Genomic DNA, 21449 nt, shown 5'->3' with positions numbered 1-21449 from the left:
TATCGCCTTCACCTAACAGTTGTCACGATGTGCACACACACTCTGTTCTCTGGCGACAGAAATAGTTCAAACTGTCCCGTAGTTCTTGTTCCGCTTAAAAAAAGAAGAAAAAAAACAACATGAAAGCTAAACGGCGAGTTTCAAGAGGAAGAGCTCCTCTGATGTTTTCTTTAAGGAAAACAGAGTTTCTCCCTTCGGAGTCTCTTCTCTTCGGAGACTCATTATTTATCTCCTGTAGTTGTTAATGGAAAACATGGCAGGATCATCGCAAGAAAAAGTTTTAAAGTTGAGTGAAAAACGGTTTGTTCGTTAGACCGCCTAACCGAAATGGATCAAGGAAGAATCCCACGGCTGTGTGAAGCCGTGAAAATTTGCACAACTCACCATCAGTCAGTATTACACTTTTGCCGAAATACCCATTTTAAATTCTGTTGCACTGAACAGAATTTTGTCACTGCTGAGCTGCAACCAAAACCCCAACGCTGCCCTTAAAGTGCAAGTCCGTTTTAGTAAAAAACCAGAACCGCAAGTTACAGAACAAATCCACTTTTTAGGATCCGTGGAGTCTGATGACAATACCCCCCCTGTTACTTCTCTAGAAACTTCAACAGATCAAATGTAAACCAAACAAACAAATCAAGCGGTCACCGACACAATTCGGGGGGGGTTGACCCCTATGGGTGCTGTGGGTTTTTGGGTCGTCTGGCCCCAAGGGGCCACTTTCACTGAAAAGTCAATGTAAATGCACGTAAATATGCATTTTGGGGCTTCTTTTCTCAAAACTCTAGCCTTCAGAAGTTTGAAGCCTGTATTTGGCCTCTTTGTAAAAAAAAAACGTGCATCAGCGTCTTTTTTAAGTCATGGAAGTGCTAACTGTTTGAAAATTCATCACAGAGGAGAAATTAATCATTACGATTTGTTCCCGGCTGGAATTATGTGAAACCAAGTCTTTCAAAAATCAGAATAGAGCTGTGAAGGAAAAAGCCTGGAGCAAAATTTACTAGATTGCATCACCTCAACATTTCACACTAAGCTTCTAGCGGGCATGCTACTAAACTGTAGCAAAAGAATAAAAAACGGCCAAACACACATTCAACAACACGAGTCACATGACCACACACACGAATGCTGCACGCACAGGTCAGTCATGTGACCTCAGAAGAGATCCGTCTCGCCCTCCGCTCACCGGCGGGAACTGTCTCCTGAGTTCTAACCAAACTACAACTCCCAGCAACCGCAGCGCACACTTCCTGGATGCTGCACACCTGACTCTCATTCATTCATCAACCACAGCATCCTTAAGCACTGCACTGAGTGAAGCTCAGTGCGAAGTACTGTTTTTGCCACGCTATATTTCTTAGTGAGCGCTTTACTGATTTCCTGACCCTGTTGTGTTTCTGACTCTGATTGCCTGCTGCCTGCCCTGACTCTGGCCTGGATTCCGACTCCCTCTTTTCTCCTCTGATGCTCTCATGCCTGTTATCGACTCCTGCCTGCCCGACCCTGATTTAGCTTTGTGAACTTTTAGCTGAGCTAATAAACCTGCTGCATTTGGATCCATCCGTCTGCCTGTTCTTGTGAGATTATATGAGTGGGTGTGGGATGTCCACACAAACGACAGTAGGTTGTCTAACTTCCTCATTTCTAACAGTCCGGCTGCACACAAGGAGTTTACATGTGTCACGTGAACAGCACTAACAGGTTCCTTGCACAGTCTGCAGGATTGGGGGAGGGTAAAAAATCTGAACAACACGCCTGCTTCTCACCTACATCCCCCTTACGTATCCCTACATGTTGTATAAGTGTTTACTACGACCTGTCGCCTGCAGCATGCCCGTAGAAAAAATATGCATTTTGGTTTGACGGGATTAACGAGCGCTCTAGGACCTTGACATTTACGAGCGGGTCACCTGCGTACCTTGCACAGGTTTGTCCATTTTTTTGAACCCGCAGACAACCCGTCTCCACCTAAAGGGGCAGCTGTGACGCCGGCTTAAGACGGGGAGAAATCCAGAAAGTTCCCCGTTAAGTTTAAGCCTCATCTCACATTCAACAGAACGCCTCTCGATTATTCTCAAGACATCTGGGTTAATATTTGGTGGTATGGGGCTTGATCTTAAGTACAGCTTTTCGGTAAGTGAGAACAACCCAGTCAGGCATGGTGGCGACAGTGTGATTGTGTGGTGCTGCAGAATTTGTAGTTTGGCTCAACAATCACTTGATTGTAGTTGATGCCTCCAGCCGGTTTTAATGTTTCGAGGGCATTTGCTTTGAATATCCTTGTCGCGCTAATGCACAACATTCCAGTTCAGAAACTGCACTTTGTATTTACTTGTATCACAGTTGTTTAATAGTATGACACATTTCATTGTTGTCTGATGGATAGGTACTAAAAGAAAAATACTCATGAATGGGGCTCATATTTTTCACAACAATGAATAATTACCCCCCAATTATTTGACGCTCCCTCCATTTTAGCGGCTGTTCAATTGCTTCTGTCATTTGACAACAGTGCTGTCCTGTTTTGTGCATCAGGAACATCTGAACAATAATGTCCTTTCACTAAAAAGAGAGCTGGGTCTGGCGTTAGTCTCAAAGCAGACATATGTGGCGTTCTGCAGATGCCCAAGGCACTCCCACTCTTCGGTGCAATTGCATTTGTACGCATTGGTGAGATCAACTGAGGCTTTTGTCATCCTCTTTCTTTCTATGCTTTCATGCAGATCATTATCTGCACACCTCTCTCACGTCTACAGTTTTGACATTCAACCCACAAACTAACAATAACTCAATTCTCGATGAGGAGCTTTTCATCCAATTTATGGTTTTGATTCCACACCAGTCTGTAAAGCCCACAAAAATCAATGAGTCGACAGAAAAATTTACATTTTTGGGAGTCCAGATGTTTTTCAAACCCTTTAAGTTGCAAAATTATATTAGTTTTTATTTAATTAGTTTTTGCTCAAGACAAATTTCCGCTGATAATTAATTCTGCAACATCTGAAGGTTGAGCAAAAGCTCACGGGTCACAGCTAATAGCTTGTTTATTTAATAAATATTAAAACAATTCCTCCAGTTAGTTCTGGAATCTTGTGTGCCGTGATGTGTGAACTCTTGTTTTTTTTTTGTAATTTTGACAAATGTTTGAGCTATGCTGCATCTCCGTAAGCCGTTATGAAAATATTCTTTTTTTCATTGTTTTTTTAGATTATATGCTGCACGGTGTAGCAGTGGTTAGCGCTCTTGTCGTGGTTCAAGTCCTGGCTGGAGGACCTGAACCAGAATCACCAATGGGGGACCTTTCTGTGTGGAGTTTTCATGCGTGGGTTTTCTCCGGAGACTTAGACTTCCTCCCACCATCCAAAAACATGCTTCATAGGTTCATTGGTTACTCTAAATGAATATGTCAATACGAAAGTGCATGGGTGTCTAAATTGTGGCCCTGTGACAGACTGCCGACTTGTCCAGGATGCCCCTGCCTCCGCCCACAAGTGGGATAGGCTCCAGCAGCCCGTGACCCAGAAAGGGACAAAAACGGGTTTCAAAGATGAATGAATGTTTAGATTATGGAGAAAACCTAACAAGTGAAGGAATAAAAAAAGAACTGAAAGGAGTAAGACTAGGTGGGAGAGGAGAGCATTTGAGTGCCAAAGCCTGTTGCTGTCATCCGCAGATAAGAGCTCAGGACAAACACTCACTGACTGTTTCACACACTTACTTACTAGGGTCTTAAATCCTCTGAAATGCAGTTTGTTTCTGCCACATCAGTCTCACTAGATCTACTGTCGATCCTTCAGATTGCGATTATTTTAATGCTTTAAAGTAATTTCCTGTTTTTCTGAACCACACAGATGAAGGAACATGACAGTCAAATTCAGCAGATTTCACTTGGTCTGCAGGACTTTGCACTGGCAGCACCTCCTGCGTCGTGTGCATGTGTGCCCTCGTGAAATCCCTGAGGGCTTTTAGAAATATGTGTATAAATTCCGGCTGTTTAAAAAAACTGAGAAACAGCTGTGAATGGCATAAACACAGGATTCACAGCAGGAATGTACCGGATAAGAGTGTAAATGTGCAGCATTTGGACTTAAAAAAAAAAAATCAAAGGAAGGATTCTGGAGCATCATACTGAGGGAGGAATGCGTTGCTCTCTCCTTCTCTGCACTTGTCACAGTTTAGTTGTTGGTGAGAGGCTGAAGGAATATGTGCAGAACATGGTGTGTGTGTTTTTATCCCACCAGTGCTGTGGGAAACAGAAAGATGTTTCAGTGGGATGGAGGAGGCCCTGTTCTCTGTGGAGACGGGGATGTTTCGCTTCATTTTGACTTCTGCTAGAATGTGGTTTGAGTATGGACATGTGATTCCTCAGCCTTCATTCCATTAAAAAAAAATGAAAGCCATTATGGTCTGTCTGTTTAGTGTATCACAGCTGGACTCCATAAAGGTCAATTAAAACATGTTTGGAATGATAAAAACAGCTGATTTTTCATCTTGATGGCTGAATCCTTGTTGGATGGATGGATGGATGGATGGATGGATGGATGGATGGATGGATGGATGGATGGATGGATGGATGGATGGATGGATGGATGGATGGATGGATGGATGGATGTAAAGACAAATTGATAGACGGACAAATGGATAAATGGGTGGATAATTGATAATACATGGCCTGATGGACAGATGGATAAACAGAGACAAAAGCATGGAAGCATGGATGGATTTATAAAAAAATGGATCAATTGATGGATGCATAAATGGATGTATAAATGGATGGACGGATGGATATATGAATGAATGGATGAAAAGATTGATGGATTTATGATCGATGGATGATTGATGCATGGATGGATGATAAGTGGACAAATGGATTGATGATCAATGTATGGATGGATGTATGGATGGATTTATGATGGATGGATGGATGGATGGATGGATGGATGGATGGATGGATGGATGGATGGATGGATGGATGGATGGATGGATGGATGGATGGATGGATGGATGGATGGATGGGCCAAAGGACTGACGAACAGATGCCTGGATGTTTGGATAAATAGCGTAGATGGATAATGTTTGGATAGATGGATCTTTGGATAAATAAATGGTTGCAGATTTGCTTCCGTTGAGCTAACTTGCTGAAGAGACTGCTGGCTTTAAAACGGCTACTTTTCTGTTTTGCTTTGGATTATCATCAGCTAATCTGGCAGGGATCAAAACTGATTTTTAGTTTAGTTCTCCTGCTGTTGCTGAACTAAGACCATTTTTATTTGACTGTTAAGTGATGCCGTTTTTGACCAAACCGACTTCATCCACTTCAAACTAGTCGGTGTTTATTTTCAAAAGTCGTTGTGGCAAAAAGCAAAACATCTAGAAAAAAATAGTCGAAACACTAAATTGAAAAGTCATTTTCACCAACTGCACTTGTAGAAACAATAAAAATACAGACTTATAGTTGAGTAGATTAACAATTATTGGTAAACATTACTCTTCATTACTACTCCAAACCCATTCACAGGTTAAAGCTACAGTGTACGTCAGGCCGTTCTCGTTGCTAAATTCCTCAAGAAAAAACATTTGAGGTTTTTATTTACTACTTCGTGTAACTATGGAGATTCTTGTTTCTACAGCAACAGATAACACCTTGGTGGTGAGTCCCTGAGACTGCCAAAGAATGTTATGTCCATAAGTTACAGGAATTTCATGTACTTTCATTGATAATTTTAGAACAAAAATAAAGATTTGGAAAAATGCATATAGTGGATGTTCTGAATCCATCTTCTTAAGCGCATAAAAACAGGTGATGATTAAATGGCGCCTGTCAATCAGTGGAATATAGATGACCAATAATGATAACCTGATATGGATGCAGATAAAAGAATAGTTGTTTTTTTTACACAGCTATTGTGGTTGATTTTAGCATCATTCTGCTTTCTGATGGAGTTCAAACAGCCTCATTAGAAAAAGTCTCCTGCATCCTGGAATGGTTTTTATTAAGTTCCCACTGTCAGACAAGCCTCAGGCATCCTGCTCCCTTTATTTATTTCTTGACTCAGCCAAACAAGCTTCAACATTCATCTTCACGTCCTTCAGTCGGCCGTCGTTTCTCAGAGAGGCCGACTGGTTCATGAAATGTCAGAGGGAAAAACTTAAAAAGCAAATCTTGGTGTTTTTACTGCGGTCAAAAGTGTCTGAATTTAGATTTCCAGACTGAAAAGCCTCACAAATGCTCACCTGGGATGACCGTGCAGAACATGCGCTGCACTCGTAAAACTTGGAAATCATCCCTGACTCTAGACGAGCTCCTCAAGCAGAAAACACGTGGATTAATTCATATTTTAGGGACTTGAAGTGACATATTCTGCTTACCAACTGAAATGATATCAAAGCTTCATGCATGTGGGTTTAGGTTAAAGGGTTGTTTATAAATTTGTTTTAGCAAAACATCTTTTTCACGTAATCTCTCAACTGTGGTGCAGAAATAAAAACTACAGTCCGGTAGAACCTGCAGCATCATTTCTGGACAAAACAGATGACATTCCCAAAAACAGAACCGTCCGATGGCCTCACCTTATGAGCACAGACACCCCCACATCCTCACAGTTCTTGTAGACGTGCCCCCATGTGTGCTGGATGATCTCCATCTCGGCGTCGGACAGCGGCTCCGCCCGCTCTGGACGGTCCTCGCACTCCCCCCTCTGCACTCCCAGCATCTGTGGAGGTGGGGAAGGCGGCGGTGGAGACTCCCTGCGAGACATCCTCCTGCGCCGCAGCAGCACAGGAGCTCCCAGCAGCGCCCGGGGGAGGTAGGGAGCCAGGGAGGGGGGCAGGGAGATGGAGAGCTGAGACCCCACGGCGGGAGCTGGGAGGAGAGTCGAAATGAGAAGAAGAGCAGGAGGAGGAGGAAGAGAGGAACAAAAGGGGATCCAGGCAGAGCTCAAAAAAGGAGCAGGAGAAGCAGCTCTGGACCTCCCCCCCGCTGCTGCTCGCTCTGGCTGCCAACTCTCCTCTGGTCCACCCCCCACCCCCCCTTCACAGTGAAAACTTATTTCTCTCCCTAGTTTTGCTCTCCCTCTGCCTCCTCCCCTCCCCTGCTGTCTTTCCTCACCCTCAGAGAGGAAGATGCTGGTCCGTGATGCTGAGGATGCTCCTCTCCTTTCCCTTTGATCCTCTCAGTCTGCTGGAGGAGAAGAGGAGTTCGGAGTGTCAGAATGTGTCAGGGAGTGTTGAGACGGGGGGGAGGATCTGGAAGGAGGGGAAGAGGAGGAAGGGGGACGACCCCCTCAAACACATGCACCCACAGAGGAATAGCAGGGATTGCGATGAAATGGAATGCAAATGCATGGAATCAGGACATCATGTTTGAACAGCTAATGTAGCAGAAACATGCAGTTATTTATGTAAATGATATTTTGGTTCTGCAGATTTCCCCGTTTTTCCTCCGTGATTCATGAGAAATTCAAACTCTTTGCCTCATTTTGTCAGAGCTCCCTTGAAACCAACAAAAATGATGACTTTCAGTCATTCTCTGTCACGTAATCACATGGCAAAAGGACCAATCAGATTTAAAAAAAAAAGGAGCAATAAAAAAAACTTAAAAACTACCTTTGAGGGATTCAAGCAACAAAGTTTTTTTTTTTTTTGCAGATGTTCTCAGGGTACTACCCTTATTTCTTAGTTTCTCTGTAATAAAGCTTCAAAATGTGGGTCGGGAGGCGTCTAAAGGCCCTCACAGTTTCAGCAACAAATACTGCAATTGAAATCCTCAGAAAAAAAACTAACGTTTATTTATTTATTTTTTCTGCAAAAGGACTTTCAATCATCCTCCAGCAGCCGGATGCAAAGAGCAAATGTGAACAGAAGCATCTGAAATATTCTAGAGTTTAAAGACGCAGAACCAAATGTACCGGTAGGTTTTTTGTTTTTTTTTACTTTAATTGAACCAGAAAATTTGGTCTAGATTGGAAATGGATCGGGCATCTTTCAGAAAGTAAAAAGATTATGTAAATCACATGATTCAGTGTTTAAAGTCCCACTCAAATCATCTTCTGATCTAAACTGTTCTTTTATTTTATTTTTTAATATTTGTTTATTTTTAAAAAAAAAAAACCTAAAACAGAATAATAACTATAAATGCTAAAGTTGGATTAGTGAAAGAATCCAAGCCATCCCATATATAAAGAAACTAATGGAAATAAAAAAGCATCTTTAGAGCTTCACCAACTGAACCAAAGTTGGAGGGAAAAGGTGCAAAGAGAGCAAACGTTCTGCAGAACGCTGAAGAGAGCCCAAGCAGCGCCGCATTCATCCAAACTGAGTCTGGCAGAGCTATTAAAATGCAACAATAGACATCCATTATCTATGCCTGAATACAGGAGATTTTTGATAAACGGCTGCCAACACAAAGCGGCAGAGGGGAGGTTTGCAGTTGGAGGGGGAACGATACTGTTAAAAATGCCAGAATGGCACAGAAGCAAATATGGGAGCCATCAACTGAGAGACGAAGCTGCCAAAAGCAAAAAGATTTCTGTGCAAAACCAAACCGTGCCAACGCTCAGGAGCAGACAACCAGCTGGGATGTTGGGTTTGTCACAGACGCTTTTTCCATGCAGTGGAAAAACATCCCATTTGCACCGTAGCAACAAAACCTGTTCAGGTTTTTTTTTTTTTTACAGTCAGTGGAAGGTAGAGACAAATGACAGAAACACCACAGGAGTCCACATCCATCACCTCTGATTCCGCCTGGAAACAGCAGCTTGGAGCAAACATCCTTTAAAAACAGTACAGCGGCATGTCTGTGCACGAAAAAACTGGAAGTCTTAACTGCTCCTGCCATCTACTGTCCACTCCAGCAGATTTAAGTGATAAAACAGTCAATAACTAAATAATCCCGTCTGTCCTGACCACATCCATCTGGTTTGGATCTGCAACTAGACAGGACAGGAACTGACTGCAGCCTTCCCTCCATTCAGGACCTGTACCGGTCCGGGGTCAGGAAGCTGGCTGGTAGAGTCGTAAAAGACCCCTCTCATTCCGGACACTACCTTTTCAGCCTTCTCCCGTCAGGGCGGCGTTTTAGAACAACGTGCGCCAAAACCACTCGCCACAAAGTGGCGAGTGGTTTAGAGATTTCATTGTTAAATTTTTCTCATAAATGTTTGGAAACATCAAATATTTGTCAGCAATATGTTTTCCCCCTGGAAAGTTAACATTCTTTTTTGTAATGAATTGGGTTGACTGCAAAAACCTCAAAAGGCACGTCTAATGTCATATTTGAAGTTTTTCATTAATTACGCACTCCAAACCATAAAACTTGAAGTTCTAACACTAATATTTTACACTTTGTTTTCCTTACTTTTAGAATGTTTGTTTTTTTTTCAAAAAAAAGGGATTTAAATGACTTAATTTTACCAAACTCTTGTCCAAGTTTTGCCCCAATTGACTTTATGTTGAGTGACTTCATCTTTACTGGATAACCTGCGGTATTTTACATTTTTCTCTTGTACATTTTGAATTAAACAATGTTAAACTCATTTTAATAAAGGAAAAAATAATATTTAGTCACCATGACAACAAAAGGCCAGTAAGTGGCCAGTTAATGTGGATAAATGCTGCCACCTTGTGGTCAAAATGAGGTAACACCGTTAAAGTACAGAAACAGTTTTAGAAGTATTTCTAAACTTTTGATTTCCTTGGCAACGGCAGCTTCCTGTTAACCATGTTCTCTCTACATCTTGTTTCATTCGCGTCCGTTTGTTTATTACATTTTCGTACCATGTTCTGATGAAAATGTGTGAGCAACACAAGCTCCACTTTTGCGAGCTCGTCACGCTAACACCGTTCAAAATCTACGACCTCTAAATCCAAATTATTTCCCTAGTAGCTTTCCAATGAAGCTCGGGAGTGCAGAGATGATGGAAGGCCTGCGAGATTAATCGCAAATTTATCGTCTTTGTTCCCTTTGTACCCTTGAAGTACACTTTTCATTTTCCTGAACAGCCGCCGTGTCTCCAACAAATCCTGGGAAATAAATCAGAATACGGCCACAATTATGCTCTGCTTCAGCCAGAAAACTGCTTCATTTTCAATTCACATAATTACTTCTTTAGTACTTTTTTTTATTCTCCTTTTACATTTGACTCGAAAGTTTAGGTTTAAAAACAAAATGTTTACAAACAAACCCAGGAATCAGAACCAATCAAGCGCACCTGGCCTCGATCAATCCTAAAAAGCTCTACAGGTGCGTTGAACACGTGACCAGCCACTCTTCCGGTAGAACCGACCAATTCCTTTGAAACTAAGATGCTGACATCCGGTCGAGTTGTATATATTTTTTTTTTCTTTCTTTCTTCTTGGCGTTCACACTTTTGTTTTCATATGTTGTTGAAAAAAAATGTTTTTAATAAAGAAAGAAAGGAAGACCCTGTGTTTTTGTTTTACCGGGAAATGCACCCTTGCAAATGTACAACCCCTGACCCCTGATAAGTGTTGTGGTCCACCTGTAGTCTGGATCAGCTGTTTTATTAAAGTTTAATTTTAGAATCTGCAGATTTCAGTGTGTGAAAGGGGCCTTTCTGCCTCCACCCCTGCCTTCCCCAAGGTGATCTACTCCCCTCTGCTCTGATTTAAGTCAAACTGCTGAGCCAAGTAAAAAACAGCAACAAAACACTGCTGTTTCTTGACTTTTTGAGTTTCTGACAGTGAGACTGTTTACATCAAACTCAGCTGTAGGGGGCGATGCAGACATCAAATTAAAGAGTTGAAGTCTTCTTGCTTCTTTAGTTATGTAACGAGTGAAATACATGCAGAGTTCTGACTTTATGCTCATTTATCTGAATACTTTGCATTCAGAAGAAAACAACAAGACTTACCTCTGAGATTCATAGCAGAGGGACACAAAAAAACCAAGACGCAGTCGAAAAATGTTTTTTTTTGTTCAATTTTGCCTACTCTTTTTATCATCAACAATAACAATAAAGCTTTTTTTCGGTTATATAATGCAACTATTTAGTACCTTTTCAGTCCAAGTGCAGAGTATTTATCGAGCAAAAAGGAGGAAGTTCTTATCAAAACTTATCATCAAAACATATTAATAAAAAAATATATTTATGTTACATTTGGTAGGATGAAAGTACAGAAATTCTCATTGGATAGCTTTTCAGCTTTTGTCAATTGAGTCAGTATGAATTAAAACATACAGTAGGTCATCTACTTACACTAACCAAAAATATAAACGCAAAACTTTTGTTATTGCTCCCATTTTTTATGGTATGAACTCAAAGATGTGAAACATTTTCCACATACACAAAATAACCAGTTCTCTGAAATATTGTTCACAAATCTGTCTAAATCTGTGATAGTGAGCACTTCTCCTTTCCCAAGACAATCCATCCCACCTCACAGGTGTGCCATATCAAGATGCTGATTAGACAGCATGATTATTGCACAGGTGTGCCTTAGACTGACCACAAGAAAAGGCCACTCTGAAATCTTCAGTTTTGGTTTATTGAGGGGGTCAGGGGACCCAGACAACCAGTCAGTATCTGGTGTGACCACCATTTGCCTCATGAAGTGCGACACATCTCCTTCGCATAGAGTTAATCAGGTTGTCTATTGTGGCCTGTGGAATGTTGGTCCACTCTTCTTCAATGGCTGTGCGAAGTTGCTGGATATTGGCAGGAACTGGAACACGCTGTCGTATACGCTGATCCAGAGCATCCCAAACATGCTCAATGGGTGACATGTCCGGTGAGCATGCTGGCCATGCAAGAACTGGGATGTTTTCAGCTTCCAAGAATTGTGTACAGATCCTTGCAACACAGGGCCATGCATTATCATGCTGCAACATGAGGTGATGTTGTTGTATGTACGGCACAACAATGGGCCCCAGGATCTCGTCACGGTATCTCTGTGCATTCAAAATGCCATCAATGAAATGCACCTGTGTTCTTAGCCCATACCATAACCCCACCACCACCATGGGCTACTCGATCCACAACATTGACATCAGACAACCGCTCACCCACACGACGCCACACACGCTGTCTGCCATCTGCCCTGAACAGTGTAAACCGGGATTCATCCGTGAAGAGAACACCTCTCCAACGTGCCAGACACCATCGCATGTGAGCATTTGCCCACTCAAGTCAGTTACGACGACGAACTGGAGTGAGGACGACGAGCATGCAGATGAGCTTCCCTGAGACGGTTTCTGACAGTTTGTGCAGAAATTCTGTGGTCATGCAAACTGATTGTTTCAGCAATTGTCCGAGTGGCTGGTCTCAGACGATCTTGGAGGTGGACATGCTGGATGTGGAGGTCTTGGGCTGGTGTGGTTACACGTAGTCTGCGGTTGTGAGGCCGGTTGGATGTGCTGCCAAATTTTTGGAAACGCCTTTGGAGACGGCTTATGGTGGAGAAATGGACATCAATTCCCTAGCAACAGCTCTGGTGGACATTCCTGCTATCTGCATGTCAATATCACGCTCCCTCAAAACTTGCGACATCTGTGGCCATTGTGCTGTGTGATACAACTGAAGATTTCAGAGTGGCCTTTTCTTGTGGCCAGTCTAAGGCACACCTGTGCAATAATCATGCAGTCTAATCAGCATCTTGATATGGCACACCTGGGATAAGGGATGGATTGTCTTGGGAAAGGAGAAGTGCTCACTATCACAGATTTAGACAGATTTGTGAACAATATTTCAGAGAACTGGTTACTTTGTGTATGTGGTAAATGTTTCACATATTTGTGTTCATACCATAAAAAAAGGGAGCAATAACAAAAGTGTTGCGTTTATATTTTTGGTCAGTGTATGTAGTATTTGAATGTGGCCTCTGTTGCATTGCCAGTGTTGGGAATAATGTATAGCAACAGTAATATATTACAATAATAAATTACTTTGTGTTTTGACAAGATAGAATGGTGCTAGTAGTTCATTCTTAATAATATTAATTATATAACATTTATTAAGTACACTTGAATAATATAAAATTCAGGTGTACTTTTTTTTATTTTTGTTGTTGTCTTTATTTTTTGCTAAGGGATGCCACAAAAATGTTTTTCTGTTTACGTTAGGCTACTTTGAAGTGTTTATTTATTTTTATTTTTTGTTTACTGAAATAACGGAGTCACATTTTGTGGTTTAAAAACTACATTTTATGTTGCTAAGTGTGTTTAATCATGTTGTTTCAGAGAGTTTATAGATGTCTACCTTGTAGACAAAGTGATGAAACTGTGACCTGATTTTATTAATGTCATTTAAATTTACCTTTGATTTATGGGGCCTAGACATGAAAGTGGTTTCAGTTAGTTAATTATTATATCAAAAAACATTGCTAACATTTTATCAATGTTTTTCCATAAAATAATTACATAGAAAAAAATACTAGAATAAATTGTTACCATGCAGTTACATCAAGTAATATATTACTGTCATTAGATGCACCAAACTCAGTCTGCGGCTGAATTAACCAGTTGACCAATCACAACAGATCACCCAGACCGGATGCCCAATGAGCTTCCAGCTTTTCCTTGTGGGCGTTTCCCACTCCCCAAAATGCAGTGGGAGCCGCTGCAGTGCATCTTCCCGGGCCGGGGAGAGTTCGGTTGAGAGGGTGCTGGATGGTGGGGGAGTACCACTGATGAGAGAGCGGGCGAAGGAAGGGGCCGTTTTGCTCGCATTGGCAGATTATTGCGCTTCTTTACTGGGAACACCACAGACGTATCTCGTTTTAATTTGCTGCGTTTGGTAAGTTTGATGGAGAATTCTCTGGTCCTTGCGGGATTTGTTTTCTTTTTTCCTCGCGCGGATGTAGCGGTTAGCAACAGTCACCGTTACGGTTAGCTAGTACTAGCGGATTATTATGCTGCCATGACTTTATAATGATGGCGAAACCGTTAGTTTGGCTAATGTTAACCGGCACTTTAGAATTACAATATATTTTCTAGCTATGTCACGTGTTCCTGGATTATTGTATTTTGCCTAAAAATAGAAGTTTACATTTTAAGCGCGCGTGCGGTCAGTGTCAGCCTACTTATCCTCTGGCTGCCCGACGCAAGTTGAGCCGCCCACACCCATGATGATGATGGGATTTGTCGGAGGAGGCTGCACAGCTCACCCGCACACACACTTCCACTTTTCACGAAAGAAAACTCAACAATTAATTGTCCAAATGTGTATTTTAAGTGTTTTAAGCGCTCGCGGAAGCTCCCTTGGAGGGGGGCATCTTTTGTTACCGGCGAAAACTGCTGGAGGCACCGGACGCCAACTTTAAGCTAGCCTTAGCAAAGCTAAGTGGCAGATGCCGCTGTTGGCCTTACTGGGGTACAAATCAGTCATTGCTTTTGTCTCTATGGAGTATAATACAGCATATTATTGAGGATTACAACCGAATAGGGGATGAAAGTGGTTGAGGGAAGCAGGGACGGAACAGCCAAACTGATCCCTGCATCCCATGACCTGACCCAGATTCAGTGATTTACCAGCGCCTACTTTAAGAATGCAACTTCATTGTATGTTTAATAAATCTGCTTATCCATTAACATGAGTGTTTAGAAATAAATAATGCAATCATAATGAATAGGTCATCAATAATAACAATTTCCTAATATTTGAAAAGTCATTTTCTTAAAACAATCATTCAATTCCAACGATTAGTTTTGTTATCAATCAGAGCAGTTGGAGATGGCAGAACCTCAATATTTTTGTCCTTTTTTTAAGAACTAATGTGTGATTAACAAAATTTTAAAGCAGTAATAATTAATACTGGTTGTCCATTGTTTGTGTTTTTACTGATGTAATTCGCTGAAATGTGTTTAAATTTAATTTAAATATAGATTTAATGGGTAAATGGTGCACAGGAAAGTCTGTTGCGAATGTTATCACTGTTTTTACAGTTTAAATTAAGGACTTTACAACTGTTTTGTTTTTTTCTTGGTCCTAGAATGTAATCATTTTTAAAACAATTTACCACCAAGAGCATTCATTTTTATGTTTCACAGATAGTGGGATCTCTATAATGGCACATTAGTCATAAATCTACCAGATGATTTGATAGAATCTTTAAAGATCGACATGAAACCTGAGAAAGGTTTAAAGCTTTAAAGTGAATCTAAAAACAGCAAATACACTAGTTTTGATGATCTTTTACACTCCTAATAGAAACCCTTTCCTTCTTCTGCTTTCCTCAGGTAACCGAGACATTTGTCCTTCTGGTTTCCAGCAGTGATGTCACAGAGGAGTGGGCAGGATGACCCGCAGCGGTACCTGTTTGTGGACCGCGCCGTGGTGTACAACCCGGCTGCGCAGGCAGACTGGACTGCCAAGAGGCTTGTGTGGGTCCCGTCAGAGCGCCATGGCTTTGAGGGTGCAAGCATCCGCGAGGAGCGCGGGGACGAAGTGATAGTGGAGCTAGCTGAGAACGGGAAGAAGGCGGTGGTCAACAAGGATGACATTCAGAAGATGAACCCACCCAAGTTCACTAAGGTAGAAGACATGGCTGAGCTTACCTGCTTGAATGAAGCATCTGTGCTCCACAATCTCAAGGACCGATACTATTCTGGCCTCATTTATGTGAGTATAAAGATTTGCTTTGCGTTTACTGCAATACTTTGTATGCTACTACTAATAATACTTTGTATTCCTTTTGGTCACAGCTAATGGTACTTTTATTTTGAAAATAATAGGAAGTTATGCATTTCCCCGCCTTTTGAAAATATCCAAACTCCAAAAATGCCTTCAGGATGGAATTAAGTAAATTCTTTTGATTATTGAGATTCTTAAGACTAGGGACATTCTTATAAGAGAACTTTATAATAATAAATATTCTAATTTGAATTTCATTTGATGTTAGACTTCAAAGATTTTGTTGAGCTGCTGTCGTTTAAACTCCCCTGTTGTGCCAATGAAGACCATAGCTGTTATGTCTTTGAAGTTATGTCATCTGGTGCTCATCATTATTTACTCCGGTGCAAATGGATGATTATGAGGACAAAGGAAAAATGATGGCGATCCCTAATAATCAGATAACTGCAATCAAAGGATTATGCGGTATGTGTGACGGCCACAATCACCACATCATCATAGACTCTTATGTAATCCATTCAGTGTGATCTTCAATCAGCAGAGAAGTATCGTATCCGTCTATCAAACCATAGCTGGGGTGTGTTCCACTACCTTCTAAATAGAGTAATAAAGCGATGGATTGTTGTTTTAAAAACACGCTCATTATCTCGTTCTCTCAGACACATTATCGTGATGCCTTCAGGGTGTTTCCTCACCTGGAAATGTTCTGGTGCTTTCGTTTGTCCTTCAGCTGTTTTGGAGCTACAGGTTAGAAGGTCTGAAGATCGCTGACGGAAACCGTTATGCCTACTCTATTGCTTTGTTTACTGAGTAGTTAGATGGACTTGAAGGCCACAGTTAGTTCCTGAAAGAAGTTGACGTTGCTTTTGTGAGTGCATGTTCAGTGTAATAGAACACATTAGCATTACAAAACATCCTTTGGTAAAAGGCTTTTAGGATCCACACCCAGTGTCTTTTGATTGAGAACCATTTTCCTGGTTTTATTTCTGTCAGACTCGAAATCATCACAAGATTTAAAAAAATGACAACCATGTCAGTCTGCAGGTGAGTCAGCATCAGCCAGTAAATAAGAGCCAACATTTGTTCAGACCATTTTTTCCCGTGAAAAGATGGAAATGAGACAAAAATATGTATGTACAGAAAATCAGATTTTTCAAATAAATTAACAGCTTTATTGTCTTTTTGATAAAAATTGTCCCACATAACTTGATCAGTTTTTGCATTCTCTTTAAATGACAAATAACTGGTTTTTTTTTGTTGCTTACTAATAAGATTTACCACTAAAAATCAGTGTGCTCATTAAGGCAGCAAATTCCTTTTTGTTCATTTTTATAGTAACTTCTGAAATATATATTTTGCACAGTTTAAGAAAGTTATGAGCACCTTTCACATCTGAGGTGCCTAAAGCAGATAATCCACCAGTTTCCACTGTGATTATGGCCCTCTTAATACATTCCTGGAATAGCCCAGACAGAGGAGTAGTGGCCCACTTGAGACCATGCTAGATAACATGTCCACTGTGCCTTACATTTAGGAGCATAGCTACAAAGAAATGCAGATTTTACATTTTCATATAGACTAAAATACTAAAGAAAATATCTTTTTCTTGTTTACCTGAAATGATTGATTTTATATTTAGAAAAAGATTATTCTAAACTCTGTTTTGTCCAGGTATTATGAGTCCTATAGTGATGTTTCTGTGTAGTTTGAAAGGCTTATAGTTGTTGTGTGTTGTTTATGTTGTTGAAATGCAGTAATTACTTTGTTTACTGTGTTTTTATTTTAGACCCATGAGCATTCATTTAAATTCTCCTGGGGGATGTTATATATGAATGTGTCATATCATGAACATCATGGCTTTATTTGCTGAATTTGCAGAAAAAAGTTTGTTCTAAAAATAACAATTATTCTATATTATGCACAGCAACACTGCCGTTATGCTTTATGTTATCTGTCAGAGATGGGGTGTTATTTAGGAGGATTGCTGCTTTTTTAAGGAAATACGCCAATCATGTACATTATGGATGTATGTAAGGCCTCCACAATGAATTGCATATTTATCATTGTCTCGATATCAAGCCAGGCAATACGCATATTGCAAAAGTCGGGGGCGGTTTTCTTCACATCATGCAGTCCTAATGTATGTGTATATTAGGGTTGGGCGATGTCCCTTAAATTGGCCGTTGACGATGTTTGCTGTCAACCATCGGGATGGACGATGACATCGTCGGGGGGGGGGGGGTATTTTTACATTTTTCGTTCTTATATAACTGCTATTCGTTATTTTGCTTTTTTCATTTTATTTCCCAACTAATGGTTAATCCGCGATGATCCAGTATAAACTGAGGGAAGTGACTTTAACAGAAAAAGTAACAAGCAAAATAGAAAAGAAGTAGTCCGCTCCCGCACTTAACTAGCGAAGTGGACCGGCGGAGGGCGGATTTACAGCTTTATGTTTGATGGGAAGGGCGGGGGGGGGGGGGGGGGGGGGGGTAACATGAGCGGTATGTGTGGGAGATTTAAGACTGCGATCCGTCCCGCAGCTCCAAAGCTAATGTTGTTAGTAGGGTTGTGCCGATGGACGATATCATCGTCCATCGTGATGGGTGACTGACATCCCGATGGAGAGACCACCATCGTGATGCCACGCCCCCGCCACGTTGCGCGTCGACATCATAAGCCGCGGTTACATGTACAAAATATCTTGATGGGATCAATGGTCGGATTAGAATCCAACCGTGTAGATGGGCCCAGAAAAATGTTTTCAGAATATAAAAACGTTCACTAAGGTCACAATTTCGGTCGGAATAAATCATTCGCACACGCGCAGTATTCGCACATGCGCAGTTTGAAAACCGGAAGAGGATACAACTTCCGCCGAGCGGCTTTTTTTCCAAACTTTATTGAAGGTAACAATTCAATACAAAACGATAACAGCGGCGAGCAGCTATATACATTGACATGTCAGCTCGGTAAAATACGAGACGATCTTCTAAACGTGCTTTTAATAATGTTACGGTTATTATGAAACACCTGTTCGCTCATCATTTGAATTTTAATCCGTGTGGTCAGTGCTTTTTCTGAACGTAGCCAGGATTAGCAGTATGCTAACACGGGCTAACAACATTAGCTTTGGGTGGCGCTGCATCCTGTGAATAACATCAGCCTTTATTTAGTCGGGACACGACTGGAAACACAAATCCACGTGATTGATTGAATGTTTTCTTAGGACTGAGCGAAATTTCTGCTTTGAAGCTCAAACCGCTGTGTGTCTGCTGACGATCCGAACTGTGCTCAGACACACGTTTAGACCCGGTTCTGAGTTTGATAGCTCGTACCCCTAGAGCTGCGGGACGGTTCGCGGTCTTAAATCTCCCACACATACCGCTCATGTACCCCCCCCCCCCTTCCCATCAAACATAAAGCTGTAAATCCGCCCTCCGCCGATCCACTTTGCTAGTTAAGTGCAGGAGCGGACCACTTTTTTTCTATTTTGCTTGTTACTTTTTCTGTTAAAGTCACTTCCCTCAGTTTATACTGGATCATCGCGGATTAACCATTAGTTGGGAAATAAAATGAAAAAAGCAAAATAACGAATAGCAGTTATATAAGAACGAAAAATGTAAAAATACCCCCCCCCCCCCCCCCCCCCCGACGATGTCATCGTCCATCCCGATGGTTGACAGCAAACATCGTCAACGGCCAAACTAGGGGACATCGCCCAACCCTAGTTGTTAGCCCGTGTTAGCATACTGCTAATCCTGGCTACGTTCAGAAAAAGCACTGACCACACGGATTAAAATTCAAATGATGAGCGAACAGGTGTTTCATAATAACCGTAACATTATTAAAAGCACGTTTAGAAGATCGTCTCGTATTTTACCGAGCTGACATGTCAATGTATATAGCCGCTCGGCGCTGTTATCGTTTTGTATTGAATTGTTACCTTCAATAAAGTTTGGAAAAAAAGCCGCTCGGCGGAAGTTGTATCCTCTTCCGGTTTTCAAACTGCGCATGTGCGAATACTGCGCGTGTGCGAATGATTTATTCCGACCGAAATTGTGACCTTAGTGAACGTTTTTATATTCTGAAAACATTTTTCTGGGCCCATGTACACGGTTGGATTCTAATCCGACCATTGATCCCATCAGGATATTTTGTACATGTAACCGCGGCTTATGGTGTCGACGCGCAACGTGGCGGGGGCGTGGCATCACGATGGTGGTCTCTCCATCGGGATGTCAGTCACCCATCACGATGGACGATGATATCGTCCATCGGCACAACCCTAGTGAAATACCCCCCCCCCCCCCCCCCCCCCCCCCCAAAAAAAAAGGTAATGGGAGGGCCCCAGCCCTTTCACCCAGAGCAGCATTGGTCCAGAAACTGGATGGATGAACAGCCAGAAATGTCTTCATTGATTTGTATGTTTGCTGTCTTGGGACTTAAAAATATTATTGTTCACATTGAGCTGCGGCCCGCCCAACTTTATTTCCACTAAACATTGGGTTTTTCAGTATTGCTTCAGTATTGTTGTGTTGTACCACATAAAACGGGTGTTTGTTTTCTCCAGGGTCTTATAATTGAGTGAAAAATGTCCATGGCCACATGTTGTAGCAAAGGCAGCCAAAGATGAGTCATGCGGCAACCAATCTACAAAAACAAAGTTCTGGGTGTTCGCTGATAAGCAACATCTGTCAGTTCTTAAGTAACTGAATTTTTATTTTGTTCTGCTCTCAGCATCATTGCTGTTATAAAGGAACACCTGAAACCAGCTTTTGCTTGATGTTACAAATGCTGATAGTTGTTTCCATTTTCAGTTGTTCACAGAAGTGAATGGTAACAACGGGCACGTGGTGCGCTTTCTAGAAAGTGCTAAACGCGCATGTTTTACCGTGCATTTAGCCCATGGTGTTCACACTAAACAAGAAAGGAGGGGCTTCTTTTTCTCTTCTACTGTTTACTAGCGCATGTGTGCCACCTACAGCTGGAAGAGGCTTGGTGCGAAACGTCAAAGCGGTGCAAATCTCGTGAATATTTTCAGACTTTTACAGCTCTGTTCCGATATGTGAAAGACTTGCTGGTATATAATTCCAGCCGAGCACAAACAGCAATTAGTAATTTCTCCTCCATGATAAAAGTTAATTGGGTAAACGGTCAAAGAGTTATGGTATGTCAGTAGCGTGTTTTATTTATGTGTCGCCAGCAACATCTCCAATGTTAAAGGGTTAACTGGCAAAGCATTAAACAATTTTCTTGCAATATGTGTTAGACAGAAAAACAAAAGAAATTCTGAAGAAAATCCAACTTGCCAATTTGAAGGATGGAGGAGACCCCTGAGGTCCTTGGTTCTTATCCAACTGAGAATGGCCTCATGGTTAATCCCTGTTTGGCTCATTTATTTGCATCCCTATGTAGAGCTCCAGGGTCTATCAACTGATTTGCTCTTGTTGCATTATTACGTAACATAATAGACATTCTTCTTATAAAACTTTACAGGGAAATATAAACCACAACCCTCTTGCATCAAAGTGGTTGTATGTTGTGCAGACCATTAGCATTTTATGAGGTTCTAAGCCAAAGACAGCCAGCTGAGTCATTCTTCAACTCACGCTGGGTGAGAATTGCTGATCTGTCTGCTTTGTATCCTTCTGGGAGTCTGGAGGGGTTACAGTGGCAACAGTCCAAGGATCACATCCATATAAATGTACATTTGTATACGTATTCTTGGCATCCATAAATATTGGCGTTAATTGATTTTAACTCTTGCGATGTTGCAGAGGATTGAGACGATTCTGCTTGTGGTTCCAGAACAACAAATCTGGGTATGGCCAGACTGCTGTATGGGGTTAAGTCTGAAGC

General features: G+C 41.5%; 2 protein-coding genes across 6 annotated transcripts in view; one reads left to right on the top strand and one right to left on the bottom strand.

Moving 5' to 3' along the window:
- The window catches only part of cygb (cytoglobin), a 31180-nt gene extending 23736 nt beyond the window's left edge, over positions 1-7444 (bottom strand). Inside the window, exons 1-2 of one of the 2 annotated variants that reach the window (XM_020702137.2) lie at positions 7109-7444; positions 6571-6862 (exon numbers count right to left, since the gene is read on the bottom strand). In XM_020702137.2, the coding sequence (XP_020557796.1) occupies positions 6571-6758 (188 nt within the window). In that variant the 5' untranslated portion in view covers positions 6759-6862; positions 7109-7444. 2 annotated transcript variants of the gene reach the window in all.
- Positions 7445-13583: 6139 nt separating this feature from the next.
- Positions 13584-21449, top strand: part of LOC101165692 (myosin-10) — a 49071-nt gene continuing 41205 nt past the window's right edge. For 2 of the 4 annotated variants that reach the window (XM_011478025.3, XM_023954141.1), the window contains exons 1-2: positions 13584-13751; positions 15194-15575. In XM_011478025.3, coding sequence (XP_011476327.1) covers positions 15231-15575 — 345 coding nt within the window. In that variant the 5' untranslated portion in view covers positions 13584-13751; positions 15194-15230. Of the gene's footprint in view, positions 13752-15193; positions 15576-21449 lie in introns of those variants that run through there. The other 2 variants (XM_023954143.1, XM_023954142.1) reach the window with 2 other exon arrangements.

Source organism: Oryzias latipes, chromosome 1 (genome assembly GCF_002234675.1).
Source record: "Oryzias latipes chromosome 1, ASM223467v1".
In the NCBI taxonomy this organism is placed as follows: domain Eukaryota; kingdom Metazoa; phylum Chordata; class Actinopteri; order Beloniformes; family Adrianichthyidae; genus Oryzias; species Oryzias latipes.
Note: the sequence above shows the minus strand (reverse complement) of the source record. Positions and strands in the feature narration are given on the sequence as shown.